Here is a 12897-nt window from a genome sequence, read left to right on the forward strand (position 1 = left end):
CCCTTTCACAATTTTAGTTCTAGAAATTCAGCAGTTTCAAAGCTGAAACTGTTATTTAAGTTTGGAATGAAGCTTTCCCCACACAAAACCCAGTCATTGGTGTTTGTGCAGAGACTTCCACAGAGGGGAGAGATTTATTTTCTCCCTCTTCTCTGTGAGTGCATGAGCAGGTTCTTAATGCAGCCTTTCCTTGGAGGTCTTCATCCCAGTAGTGGGGTTTCGGAGCACTAGATCAACATTATAGATCCCAATGTCTCCCCCATAAAGAGCTCCCCAGACTGGTGACTCTGGGACCACTGTGGTATCCCTATCTGTTGCAGGTAAGGCTGCAGATAACCCTGAACTGCTGGTATGCCTGCACTGCTCCATGCCTTCTCCCTACTTTGTATCAGGATTACTACATGCACCTATAGCACATAAATTATATGGAGTCCCCTGTGCTAACCCTTCCCATTTGAAGCAAATAGGACTGTAAATATGCTGTATCTGTAGGGCATGTGTAGCACAATGCTTTTCCTGTGTGTACTGAAATTCTGGCAGGGTGAGTAGCTAAACAACAACTAAGGGAAAAGCTGCCAAATTTGAAAATTATGAGGCATATGGCTGTACTAGTATCTGCACAGACATTATCTTGGGACTCAGGCTTCTGTTTGTTTTGAATTTTTCATTCTTACTTTCAGAGATGGGAAGTTATTTGTTCTTAACTACCTTGCTTCTCACTCCCCTTTTGATAAGAACTCTGAAATATGGTCCTTGGGCTCTGAGTCATGTAAGCCGTGTCATTGGTGGCAAATGACCACTCACTTGAATAAAGACTGTAGGCCTGAGCCATAGTTTCTGAACTGAGAGTATGTTTGTGGGGAATGCTCAGTCAGAATAAATGGAATAGGGAGAATGCTGGGGTCGGAGGTTAGAAAATGTAAAGGGATCAAAAGCGGAGAGAAGGACCACACTTGGAACTAAGCAATTCTGTTTTTTAAAAAAGTAAATATACACCTTTTTCTGTATGTAATTGTGTATATTACTTTGTATCAATGTATCATTCAGCTGTACTGATTTTAAATTTATGTGTGGGGCTGCTCTTTTAGTTACAAATTGTTATGATTCAGAATATACTAACTAATGGGGTTGGGAATTCATCCATAAAAAAGTAAATGTTATGGAATTTAGTTAATATTTTGGAGTTTAAAAATATTGTGCTGGTTGGCCAAGAAGTCACTTGGGCAAATAGGGGGAGAGTTTGCCAAGGAGTTTTAAACAGTATAAGAAAGAGAAAGAAACTTTGACTTTAAATAGCCCATCTGGTCTTCAGAGTACAGCTGTCCAGGGAAAAACCCAACTTCTGCCAGGCTATGTCTATACAGGCAGTCCCTGACTTACGCGGATCCGACTTACGTCAGATCCGCACTTACGAACGGGGCTTTGCTCGGGTGTCCCTGGTCTGTTGGGGGGAGAGGGGGGTCCAGGGCGACAGGAGCAAAGCCACACAGGCGGCATCCTGCCGCCTGTGCGGCTTTGCTCGGGAGCAAAGGCGCAAAGCCACACGGGCGGCGGGGTTCCTCCGCCTGTGCGGCTTTGCTCAGATCTCCCTGGTCTGCTGGGGGGGGGGGGAGGGGGCGCAGCTAGTGCGCCCCCCTCCCCAGCAGACCAGGCTTTTGTTGCGGGACGCCTTGGGTAGAGCAGCTGGGGTGCTGCCGGGTTGGTCCTGTGGGAACCTACCGGGCAGCGCCCCAGCTGTTCTGTCCCAGGCTCCAGATTCAGCAGCTGTTGAAACTGATCAGGCTGATTCCAGGAAGCTGGGGGCAGAGCAACTCTGCCTCCGGCTTCCTGCAGTCAGCCCCTGGTCAGTTTCAGTGGCAGCAGCTGAATCTGGAGCCAGTTCTGACTTACATACAAATTCAACTTAAGAACAAACCTATAGTCCCTATCTTATACGTAACCCGGGGACTGCCTGTACTGCACATCAATTTTGAAATAAGCTATTCCGGAATAGTTATTCCAAAATAGCTTATTTCGAAAGAGCACATCTACACTACAGAGAAGCCTAGAATTTAGTCTAGGGCAGGCTTCTCTAATGTCAACATGCTATCTTGATTTAGAGTCCCAGGAGGAATAACTTAGAATGGCCCTGGGGAGGGGCTATTTCAGAATAGCAGAAGAGCCTCTACACATGCCTTATTTCGAAACAGCTGTTTTGGAATAGGCATTATTCCTCGTAGAATGAGGTTTACAGATTTTGGAATAAGCCGTCCGTTAGTTCGAAATTATTTCAAAATAACGGAATGCCTGTGTAGACACTGACATAGTTATTTTGGAATAACGGCTGTTCTTCTGAAATAACTTTTCTATGTAGACATACTCCCATGTATATACTGTGCCCTGATGATAGACATACCCTATGGCAAGGAGGTTGATAAAGGAAATCAAGTGGACTTCTGTAGAAAATACACAGGGGTTGATGTCCTGCCTATCATAGAAGTACTGGAGAAAAGTTCTACACATGGGAGCTGCATACTAGTCCCAGCCGGTTCCAGTATTCTTCATATACTGACTGAGATTTCTAGCTTTAATGTGGGTCCTTGTTCTTTGCAAATTAGACCTTTGACCTGCAATTTACAGCTTTATCACATTAGAAGTCCTGTAGTTGGCCAGCTTGTTAAAGTAAGTCTGTATAGTTCATAAATATTCATGGCTCTTTGTTTGTTCATCTAATACAAGAAGATTATGCTTTGTGCCATGACACAACTGATCAAAAATGTGGCAAAATTGAAGTATTGTAAAAATAACTTTAGGCTAGTAGCCCTGGGTGGCCCACACAGCAGTTTATAAGAAACCTGTTTCATGTTTGTTACGGTCTATGAGGCCCCCACTTCTCCTCCATAGGAGACAATACTGGCCATAGGATGAAAGAGCGGTGGTTGTTGTTTTTTGGGGGGGAGGGTGATATGTTGACCAGAGTGCAGTTCCTTTTTTTTGTTTGCTCTTGTACATTTTCTGCCAACACACATTGTGAAAAGATAACGTAGTAACTAAAAAACTTTTAAAATATGAGAGGCATTGTATTTTTTTTTAGAATAATTTGAATGACAATCCTGAAATGCTTGTAGATGTGTTTCTAAATCATTGAATTTTTGTTAAAAATAACATTTTCTCTAAATGTGGCATTGATGGAAGTAAAAAAAAATAAAAAAAGCTAGAAAACTTTCACATCTTCATTCTGGCTCTTTGGCTTACAGTGTAAAAAACAGTGTTGATCCTTAAACTTTCAATGAAATTTAAATTCTTGTATTTTTTCCATGAGTACTGTTTCTCTGTACATTGTGCTAATCATGGATGCAAACTCTACTGCCAAAGCAGTTTGATTTAGCTCATATATTTATAAGATTCTTATCAACCATTGTACAGCCCCCACAGTAATAGTAAAAAGTAATAAAGGTTTATAGGAAAAAGTGTTTCTTATGGTTACTGTCTCTTGCACTACACTAAATTGTATTTTTATTCAGAACACTGTTAGACCTCCTCTACACCCAATACATTCGAGGTCTTTGGTGGCCACAGAGTATGCAGGTTTTTTTTATTAACATTCACACTTGAATCGTTTTAGTATTTTTGCCCCATGATTTTGTGGATATACATTGTTCCTGCTGGAGAGCTTAAAAAGTGTATGTGTTGGGGAAAGCGGGGGGAAGCAAGCACCCAGATCTGTACTCCTTGAAGGTAATGTATATTTTAGATATGCAAGAAACGCTGCTTTCCTAAGCCTGAAAATAGTTCAGAGTATGTTTTTACTATTTTCATCTCATCATTTCTTTTTTAATCCAAATCTGTAACAGCATTAGAACCACCAAGGCTGTACTGTTTCTCTTTTTTTAAATCACAGGATTATGTCAACAAATTGCACCACAAACATTCTCAACAATTTTTGTGGTCACTATGATTTTGATAGTGGCAATTTAGCCAATAGTATAATGTTTGGCAGTGCAAGGGAGCAATGAATTCATACGCCCCTCTTTCTGTTTTATTTTGCCCTAGGTTCTTCTCCCTTGGTCACGTATATCTTTATTTACATTATATTTCAAAACTGAGTTGAAGAAGGGGAAGCTATAAATAAACAATACAGATTAATTTGCAGCTTCTCTGTATTCTTTTTCCTTCTGCCAGTGCAACTTCTGCAGTTCTGCCATACAAAGTCCCTGTGTATCCATGTGTCTCACCTTGCAGCAGTGTTGCAGCTGGGTGCATACACAGTGAATGCAATCCATTTGAAATGGGGTTGCTGCCCTTTTAGAGCCACTGCTCCTCGAATTAGACATTAAACATCTGTTCATCTATGGTGGCTGGTGGTGAGGAAGTGTGTGTTCATTCAGTCTTTGGCACCTATGTTGATAGTCCATGTAGTATATTTATTTTTCCTGGTGTCATGGCCAATAACCCTTTTTGAAAAGGTTTACTGCCTAAGGAAACCTAGGATCAATTAGTGAACCGTAATAGCTTTCACAACTGGACAAGCTTGTAAGCTGCTTATAGCAGGGACTGAGTCTTCATCTGTGTTTCTAAAGGAGTGAGAACAATGTCAGCTCTCAACTGGTGGCAGTGTTTGGCCTGATTCTGAAATGAGCCGCAGACCCAAACTCCTGTGGCCCTCAGAATCAGGCTTGTGGGTACTGCATTATTGTTTTGGTTTTGTTTTGTTTTTTGAAAAAAGAACTTTAAAAGCTCATTACTTTATATATTTATACTTTATTTTATATATATATTAGAGATTTGTCTGTCTGAGTCCATCTGTCTGTCTCTTTGTAAGTCTGTTTGTTATCTAAACGGTAACAGCTGGGACCACCAGATTTGGTATGCAGCTTTCTCTTATCCTAACTTAAAGCAAGGTCAAAGTTTGGCTGTGCCAGGACAATGGGATGTGCCTGGAATTCAATTGTTTTCCGTAAAATGGAAAGCAAGGGGGCAGAGAGGCGGGATGCTATAGTGATCACTGGGACAGGTACACCAAGAAGGGTGAGGCTAGCTGGGGACTGATCTTGCCAGCTACTGGCCCAAGTAAGTGGCTCCTCTGCCCCAAACTCCTCCCTCAGTGCTGCACTTCCCCCCCACCACCACTAGGGCCAGGCAGTACAGCCCTGACCCTCACCCCACAAAAGCCAGACACCTCCCACCGGGCCACCCCTCTGCCTCCCCAGGCCAGCTGGCCTGCTTAGACCCTCCTCCATCCCCTGGGATGGGCCTGGGAAGCACTGGACAGAAGCTTCCACTCTCCCCACCTGGCCCTAGACCAGGCTCAAGGAGTACCAGCAGGAGACCTGCACAGCCCCTTCCCCACTCCTGGACCAGACCTGGGCAACCCTGGGTAAGTCTTCTAATAAGAACATAACTGGGTCAGACAAATGGTCCATCTACCTTAGTATCTTCTCCCCCACAGTGCCAGAGCTTCAGGAGGAGTGTACAGAACGTGGCAACTGGGGTGATCTTCCCATGTTTTCCCCTCCTCTTCACTTCTGGCAGTCAAAAGCTCAGGGTCACCCGAGGCATGAGGATGCATTCCCTGTTCATCCTGACTAATAGTTTTCGATGGTCCTGTCCTCTGTGAACTTATCTAGTTCTTTTTTGAAGCCAGTTATACTTTTGGCCTCACGGCATCCCATGGCAATGAATTCTATAGGTTAATTGTGCATTATGTGAAAAAAATATTTTGTCTTGTCTGTTACATACTGGCCGCTTATTTAGTTACGTGCCACCTGGCTTTTGTGTTGTGGAAAAGAATATATAACCCCTCCGTATGCACTCCTTCCACAGCGTTCATGATTCAGGACCTCTATCATATTCCTCCCTTAATTGCCTCTTTTCAAAGCTGAAGAGTCCTAGTCCTTGTTATCTCTTCTTGTATGGCAGTCCATTTCATCCCTTGATCATGTATGTTGCCTTTTTCTGAAACTTTTCCAGTTCCCTTATATCCTTTTTTAAGATGGGACAATGAGCACTGGACACAGTATTCAAGGTGTGAGCATGCCCTGGATTTCTATAGTGGCATTGTGATACCTTTGATCTTACTTTTTATCCCTTTCCTTAGTAGTTCCTATCATAGTTAGCCTTTTTGACTGCCGTGGATTGTGCTGAAGTGCTCAAAGTGATTCTAGGACAGGGTGGGCAAAAGAGGGTCCGCAGGCTGAATCCCGCCCACCAAGCAGTTTGATCCGGCCAGTGGCCACCCTGCCACTCCCCCACCCCCAGGCTAATTGAGACTTGGGAGCAGGGGGGAAGTCTCCTCCCCCCACCAGGGGCACACGGCATCAGAGGGAAATGCCAACTGTTCAAAACAGCTAGCAGCTCCCTCTACGCATCGTGTGCCCCTGACCAGGGCAGGAGTGAGGGGCAAAGACTTTGTGATAGCTCCACCATCTCCAGGCCAATCAGGGCCTGAGGGTGGGGGAGCATACAAAGTCTCCTCCCCCTGCCAGGGACAAGCTGCACCTAGAGGGAATAGCCACCTTCCACCCAAGGCCATGCCCATTCAGGGGGTAGTTCACAATCACTGCCATCGTGAAGTGACCTCCCCCCCCCCCAAAAAAATTATTGCTCACCCTTGTTCTAGAGTCTCCTTTTTAATGGTAACAGATACTGTCACTGTGTATGTGTAGTTGGGATTCTTTTTTTCCAATGTGCTTTACTTTGCACTTGTCAAGTGTTAAATACATAAAGTCTGACAGACATTACATGAGACCAAACCAAAGATATTTCTAAATTTGTTCCTATTCCATTCTGCACATTTCAGCTGTTCCATCAGACTAACTTTTTCTTCTTAAACAATAACTACGTAATGAAATGTAGGGGGTCAGAAATAATGAATTATAACTTGACCTGTTTCTACATGTTTATATTGATGACAACCATAGTGGCCAACATGTGGGAAGTATTCCAAGTTTGCTGTGATGAAGTTATTTTCCGAAAGAGTGTTTTAGTAATTAACATAATTTCATTTCAGGGAGCAGCTTTACAACATCATCAGGAATATATGCAGGAAATAATTCACTCACAAATTCTACTGGATTTAATAGTTCACAGCAGGTAAATTCATACATAAAATTAAATGAAAGTTTGGCAAAACTGTATTTCACACGAGCAAGTTATCCAGTGCTTGCCCTTCGAAAATACTGAGCTCAGGAGATTTTGCTAAGAAAGAGAATGTCGTTTCAAGGGAATTTTTTCCTTACTTGTTACCCGATAAAAGAACAAGCTATATAATTACAATAGTATATCTCATATTCTGTTTGTGCAAGAAAATGTACTAAAAGTATGTGAAAGTTAGGTTTGCTTTTACAATCTTATGTTTGTCATCTCTACTGTGTAAAGTCCAGTGAAGACAGTGGAACACAGACATGTGTTTTTACTTATATTTTGGAATGTATACTAAAAAGTAGCAAAACCTTGAAAGAAAAGTCTGATGTTGCTTTTTCTCTGGTAGGAATATCCATCTTATCCTAGTTTTGGCCAGGGTCAGTATGCACAGTATTATAATAGTTCACCATACCCTTCACATTATATGACAAGCAGCAACACCAGCCCAACACCACCTTCCACAAATGCAACATACCAGCTTCAAGAACCACCATCTGGTGTCACCAGTCAAGCAGTTACAGATCCTGCAGCAGGTAATTACATGGATTTTATAATCCCCATGGGTCACATTTCTGTAAGTTGAAAGGTTTGGGAGTTTGTTTTTGTTTTGTTTAGGGAGGGGGTTGAAGTTTTTTCAACATCTTTAATGTATGGTATCTCTAGTCTTTAAAGTGCTACATAGTCCTGTATTTCGATTTAGATAGAGCATTGGTTAAGAAAATTTAAGACAATATTTAAATAAGGTTTTCAAGAGAAATACACTGTAATTTGTATTTATTTGCAATACTACTAACACATTTATTTTAAATTGTATGATATGGGAAAGTCTTTATACTGGGCCAAGTTCTGAGTCTCTTACACTCAGTGTTTACTTAGGTAAAACCCCATTAATTTTGTGTGAATAAATAAGTAATGCATAAAAAGCAAAAAGACTTTCAAGATTTAACCCATTGTACATTCTGAAAGATTGTCTGTGTTGCACATATTATAAGCAAAACCCATAATAATCTCTGTAAGGAATAGTTAAATGGGAAGTATTCTTGCAATCTTAAGGAAACATTTTCAGTGGCTTTATAACATTCCCCATCTTCTTTGCTGAAATGTGGCAGTCTTTAATTTACTCCTTTTTGCAGGTTAGAGTCAAAGTGGGCCACCTGTTTTAGAAATGAAGAGTAAAAAAATGTCTTTTTCATATTTAAAGTTATGTGAAAAAAAGTTGCGTGTGGGGGGGGAGAGGGTTAATATTTCAAGAATATTGATGATAGATCATAGAAGCTTGACATTTCTCAAGGAAAAGTTCCTAGGCTGTAGATTGCATCTCAGTGGTAGAGTAAAAATCCAGTGATTATTTGGAAAAGTTATAAAAGTTCTTAAACATACTTTGCACATACACAATGGGTTTTGTAATGTGATCTGCCAACATTCTACCAGTTTTGTGCATTAATACAAAGCTCAAGAAAATTTAGGCGGCGCTGTTCCTTTCTGTATGGTTAGTGAAGGTAAGTTGGGAAGAAAGAAGGATACATAGAGGAGGAGATAGGACTCTTTCAGTACAGTACATGTGAATGTGTATGGAAGGCAGCTAGATTCACTTGTGCTTCCTTTTGTTGTTTAATACTCTAAGTGGCTTACTGAAGTGTAATGACTTCAGATGTTATTAAGAAAACATCCCCCTTACTTCAGACAAGTTTTAAATTTTATCAAAATATATTTACCTTGTAATTCTGATTCAGGAAATAATTTTCTAAATTTTTGTTGGGAAAGTTTAAACTTTATGTTGTTTTTCTTTTTAAAAGTGATATTCTCAGTTTAAACAGGAGCCCTATCCTGCCTTACTTAAAATTAGTGACACATTCAAAGCTTCATTTAATATTTCAGACCTCCAGTATCTTCACAAGTCTTGTTGAGGTCTTTGTGTCAGCTGCTTTTTAAAAGACCTGTGTCTAGCTAAAGTCTTTCTGAGAGATGAGGAATTGTCTGAGGTGACATAAGGTGTGGTCTATAAACTTGCAAAGAAAAGTAATTATTGGTGTAGTTTTCTTCACAGGGGGATGGCCTGTGTCCTCCATCCAACCCTCTTTCTGCTTCCCTTTCACTCTCTGACAATGGAATCTATACATGTGGTTGCAATTGTTACCAACCCTGTCATTGCTCCATGTCATATCCTTTGTTCAGCTTGCTATTCTTCTCTCTTGGGTGTGATAAGTTGACAGGGATAGCTTTGTAATTGAGATATTTGTGTTACGGATTTAATGACTAAAGGCAAGTTTATAACTTATCCCAGACACTACCCAGGGGGGTGATGCAGCTATATCACAGGTAGCTGCAAATAAAGGAACACACAGCCTTTGCAGGGTAACATGTCCAGATATCCCTATATTAGGGGCTTTCTTCATACATTACTGTACCTTCCTGGGAGAAAAAAATGCCCAGTTTTTTCACACTTGCTATGTGGTCACCCCACTGGAGGGGGCCTCTAAGCCATCCTTGTTCAGGGGCAGGGCATGAATGCAGCCTTGTCTTTGACCTGAACAGCACAATTGAGATAGTATGTCAACAGAAGAAGATATACGGTTAGCACAGATTGCTTCCCTTCCTGCTCCATCTTGAAACAAGGAGGGAATCAGAAACTAGGTGGTGATTCTGAGTCACAATCTAGTTCCTGACCTGAGGCAGAACAACACTGTATTGCTGCTTAGTCGGGGCTTATGGCAATTGCAGTTGAACTTCTACAGTATTTTAAAGACACATTGCTGGTATATCGTACCCAAATGTGTGAGGCCCTTCAGAGAACATGGAAAAAGACATGGTCCCAGGTCTGAAGTGCTTACCATCAAAGCTTGCTGTTGTACAGCATGTGAATGCACTTAATTTTACTCAGATAAGCAGGTCTTTAAAAGTCAGTGGTACTATTCACATGGATAAACGCTTGCAGAATGGTTGCAGTCATGATTACGGGATGATTTATTCATGTGCATACACACCTTTTGGGTTCTCCTGCATTTTAAAAATGAAATTTTGGGAGGTGGAGACAGGATGAATATACAGCTGCAGCATTGGAAATGCACTGCTATAGCATTTCAGTGTAAACGCTGCTTGCGCCAACAGAAGAACTCTTCTATTGACCAAGCGCTGTCTATCCCTTAGCAGCAGGGCCAACAGCCACTGTGGGTCCAGAGGCAAAGTCTGTGGGGGAAGGGGGCAGCATCACACCCTTGAAAGGGGTGGAGTCCTGGGTGGAAGGTGCAGAGCTGAGGGTATTCAGCCTTTACCCTCCCCACCCAGCCCTAAGAATGCTGTGGAGCAGTGGTGAAGCACTCCCACAATATTTCAAAGGGGTCCCAAGTTCCTGACCGCTGCCGTTACTGCTGGGACCCTAGGTAGACCCTTTTGCCCCCCAATCCTACCCCCGTCGGTGGTCCTGTACCTGGGGTTGGTTGGTTTAACTATATTGCTCAAGAATTTAGATTTTTTGAGGTATCTTGACCTAATTTTGTATGTATACCATGCCTCATTCTAGAGCCACTGAAGTGTGAACAGCATGTGTCTGTCCTGCATGCAATCCTTGGAGTCTTTAGGCAAGTCATTTACTAGAGTGACTATGTAACAGGAGGAGTATTAATTATAAAAGTTTAACATCTCTAGAGGAAAAAAACATAATTTTAAAGTAGCTACAGTTTAGAAAATGACTAATTTCTATAGGGTTTTGGTATTTAACTTTACTATGGAAACATTTTCTCTCCCATATCCATCTTTCATCATGGTTTGTGACAGTTTGTGCAGTTCTAGATTAAGTTTTATATATTTTATATTGTGCTAAATAATTTAGTGTAGAAACAGTGAACAACTCAGAGTTACCTTCCTATCTTACATGAAACCACAGTCATAATTTATTAAGTTACATTTCCAGGCAGAAAGAGTTGCATTATTCTTGAGAATGACCCCTATTAGATTTTCCTGCTTTCCATACTACAATATGTTTGAAAGACATTGCAGGTTGTTTTTATATTGCTTACACAATGCAACATCAAACAACGATAAAAACTCTGTTAGTCTGCTAAAATTATTCTGAACCACAGGTTACTGATTTATCTCCATAGGCTAAACATTATTCCACGCTCAGCGTTTCAAAATAAAAAGCCACTTTGACTCCTTCTCCTTATCAGATTTCACAACAGTAAATAAGAAGTAGGTGAGTAAACCAGAGCCATGAGTTTATATAGGCAAGGTCTTTCCATAATAACGGAACAGAAATATATGCTGTAGAAGAGTGATGTTAAATGCTATATTTACATTTTTGTAGTGTTTTAATCTTATTTATGGATTTTCCCCAAAAATATAGAAGATGAAACGTATCACATATAGATGTAGGAGGGAAATATGGTGTCTATATATGTTTTCTCTCTCTCACACACACAGAGAGAGAGAAAACATGAAATATTTATAATACCCAGGGTAGATATATTACATACAATTATGAGGATCATAAAGGTACGTTGAGTATTATTCCTATTTACCTTTTCTGATGAACAAGAAAGCATTCAATTAAACTGAAGAGAGCAGATTTAAAACCAATTAAAGGAAATATTTCTCACAACCCATTAATTCAAGGAACTCCTTGCTACAAGATAGCCTGAGGACAAATGTAAAATATATAGATAGAACATTCATAATTATTTTCATTAGGATTAAAAAAAATTAGAAGAAAGATAAAACATTGAATTATTGGAGCACCTTTAGGTACGTAGTATAGTACCTGTCCATTGCAGGGTTTCTTGCACCCTTTTTTCAAGCCACACTTTTTTTGAAGCTGCTGAAAGGGAAAAGACTCTGAGGCCCACTATTCTGATTGTTTGAGCAATTCCTGTACTTTTGTTAACATGCTAAAAGTAAAGTTATATCAAAATGATACACTAAATCAAAGTCTAGCAGAAACTTGAAATAAGCAGGCAATAACCCTTATCAGTGGTAGTGGTGTAATTTAGTCAGACATCATTGCAATAAGCAAATATATAAGAATTTAAAATTTAGAGAATCCCCAAATTAATACTTACCCAAAAGAATTTACACTTACTGTTCTTTAAAAATCCTAAATTCTCTAATCTGACTATTTAAATATCAAAGGTCATGAATAAAACAAAAAAAAAAAGCAGTCGTGTATCACTTTAAAGACTAGAAGATGGTTTATTAGGTGATGAGCTTTTATGGGGCAGACCTACTTCCTCTGCCCCACGAAAACTCATCACCTAATAAACCATCTTGTTAGTCTTTAAAGTGCTACATGACTGCTTTTTTTTGTTTGTTTTACCAAAATCAGACTAACACGGCTACCTCTCCATTACTTTTAAAGGTCATGAAGTTTCCCAGTATTAACTTGACTTTTATTATGCCCCATTCCTCTAAAAGTATCCATACAGGCCACCATCTATCTGGGGCATGGGTCATAGTGTTAAGTATTTTCTACACAGTAAGTTGACTGAACTTGTCTGTCAGTGAAAGTGGAAACATCTTCATTTCTCTGACACACATATACACATACACACTCCTTTAGGTACATTTACTCTTATAATTTATCCAAATTTTCAATTACATTTTCCCCATGTTAACCATCCACATATATTTTTTTATCTTATTTAAGATAATCGATATGTACCCAGACACAGCTGCCAATTTTTTTAGTTCCTAGGGGTATTCAAACCACCACTCCACTCAGGCCCCTCCCCCACTCCACTCTTTCCTCCAAACCCTCACCCCCTCACTGGCTCTTTCCATCCC

The 12897-nt window shown here is 40.4% G+C and overlaps 1 protein-coding gene across 16 annotated transcripts in view; it reads left to right on the forward strand.

Annotated features, from left to right (window-relative positions):
• Positions 1 to 12897, forward strand: part of EYA1 (EYA transcriptional coactivator and phosphatase 1) — a 222870-nt gene that overhangs the window by 142626 nt on the left and 67347 nt on the right. For all 16 annotated transcript variants that reach the window (XM_075920531.2, XM_014577730.4, XM_075920530.2 and 13 more), the window contains 2 exons: positions 6989 to 7071; positions 7469 to 7655. In XM_075920531.2, the coding sequence (XP_075776646.2) occupies positions 6989 to 7071; positions 7469 to 7655 (270 nt within the window). The remainder of the gene's footprint in view (positions 1 to 6988; positions 7072 to 7468; positions 7656 to 12897) is intronic.

This window comes from Pelodiscus sinensis, chromosome 2 (assembly GCF_052426305.1).
Source record: "Pelodiscus sinensis isolate ZL-2025 chromosome 2, ASM5242630v1, whole genome shotgun sequence".
NCBI lineage: Eukaryota > Metazoa > Chordata > Testudines > Trionychidae > Pelodiscus > Pelodiscus sinensis.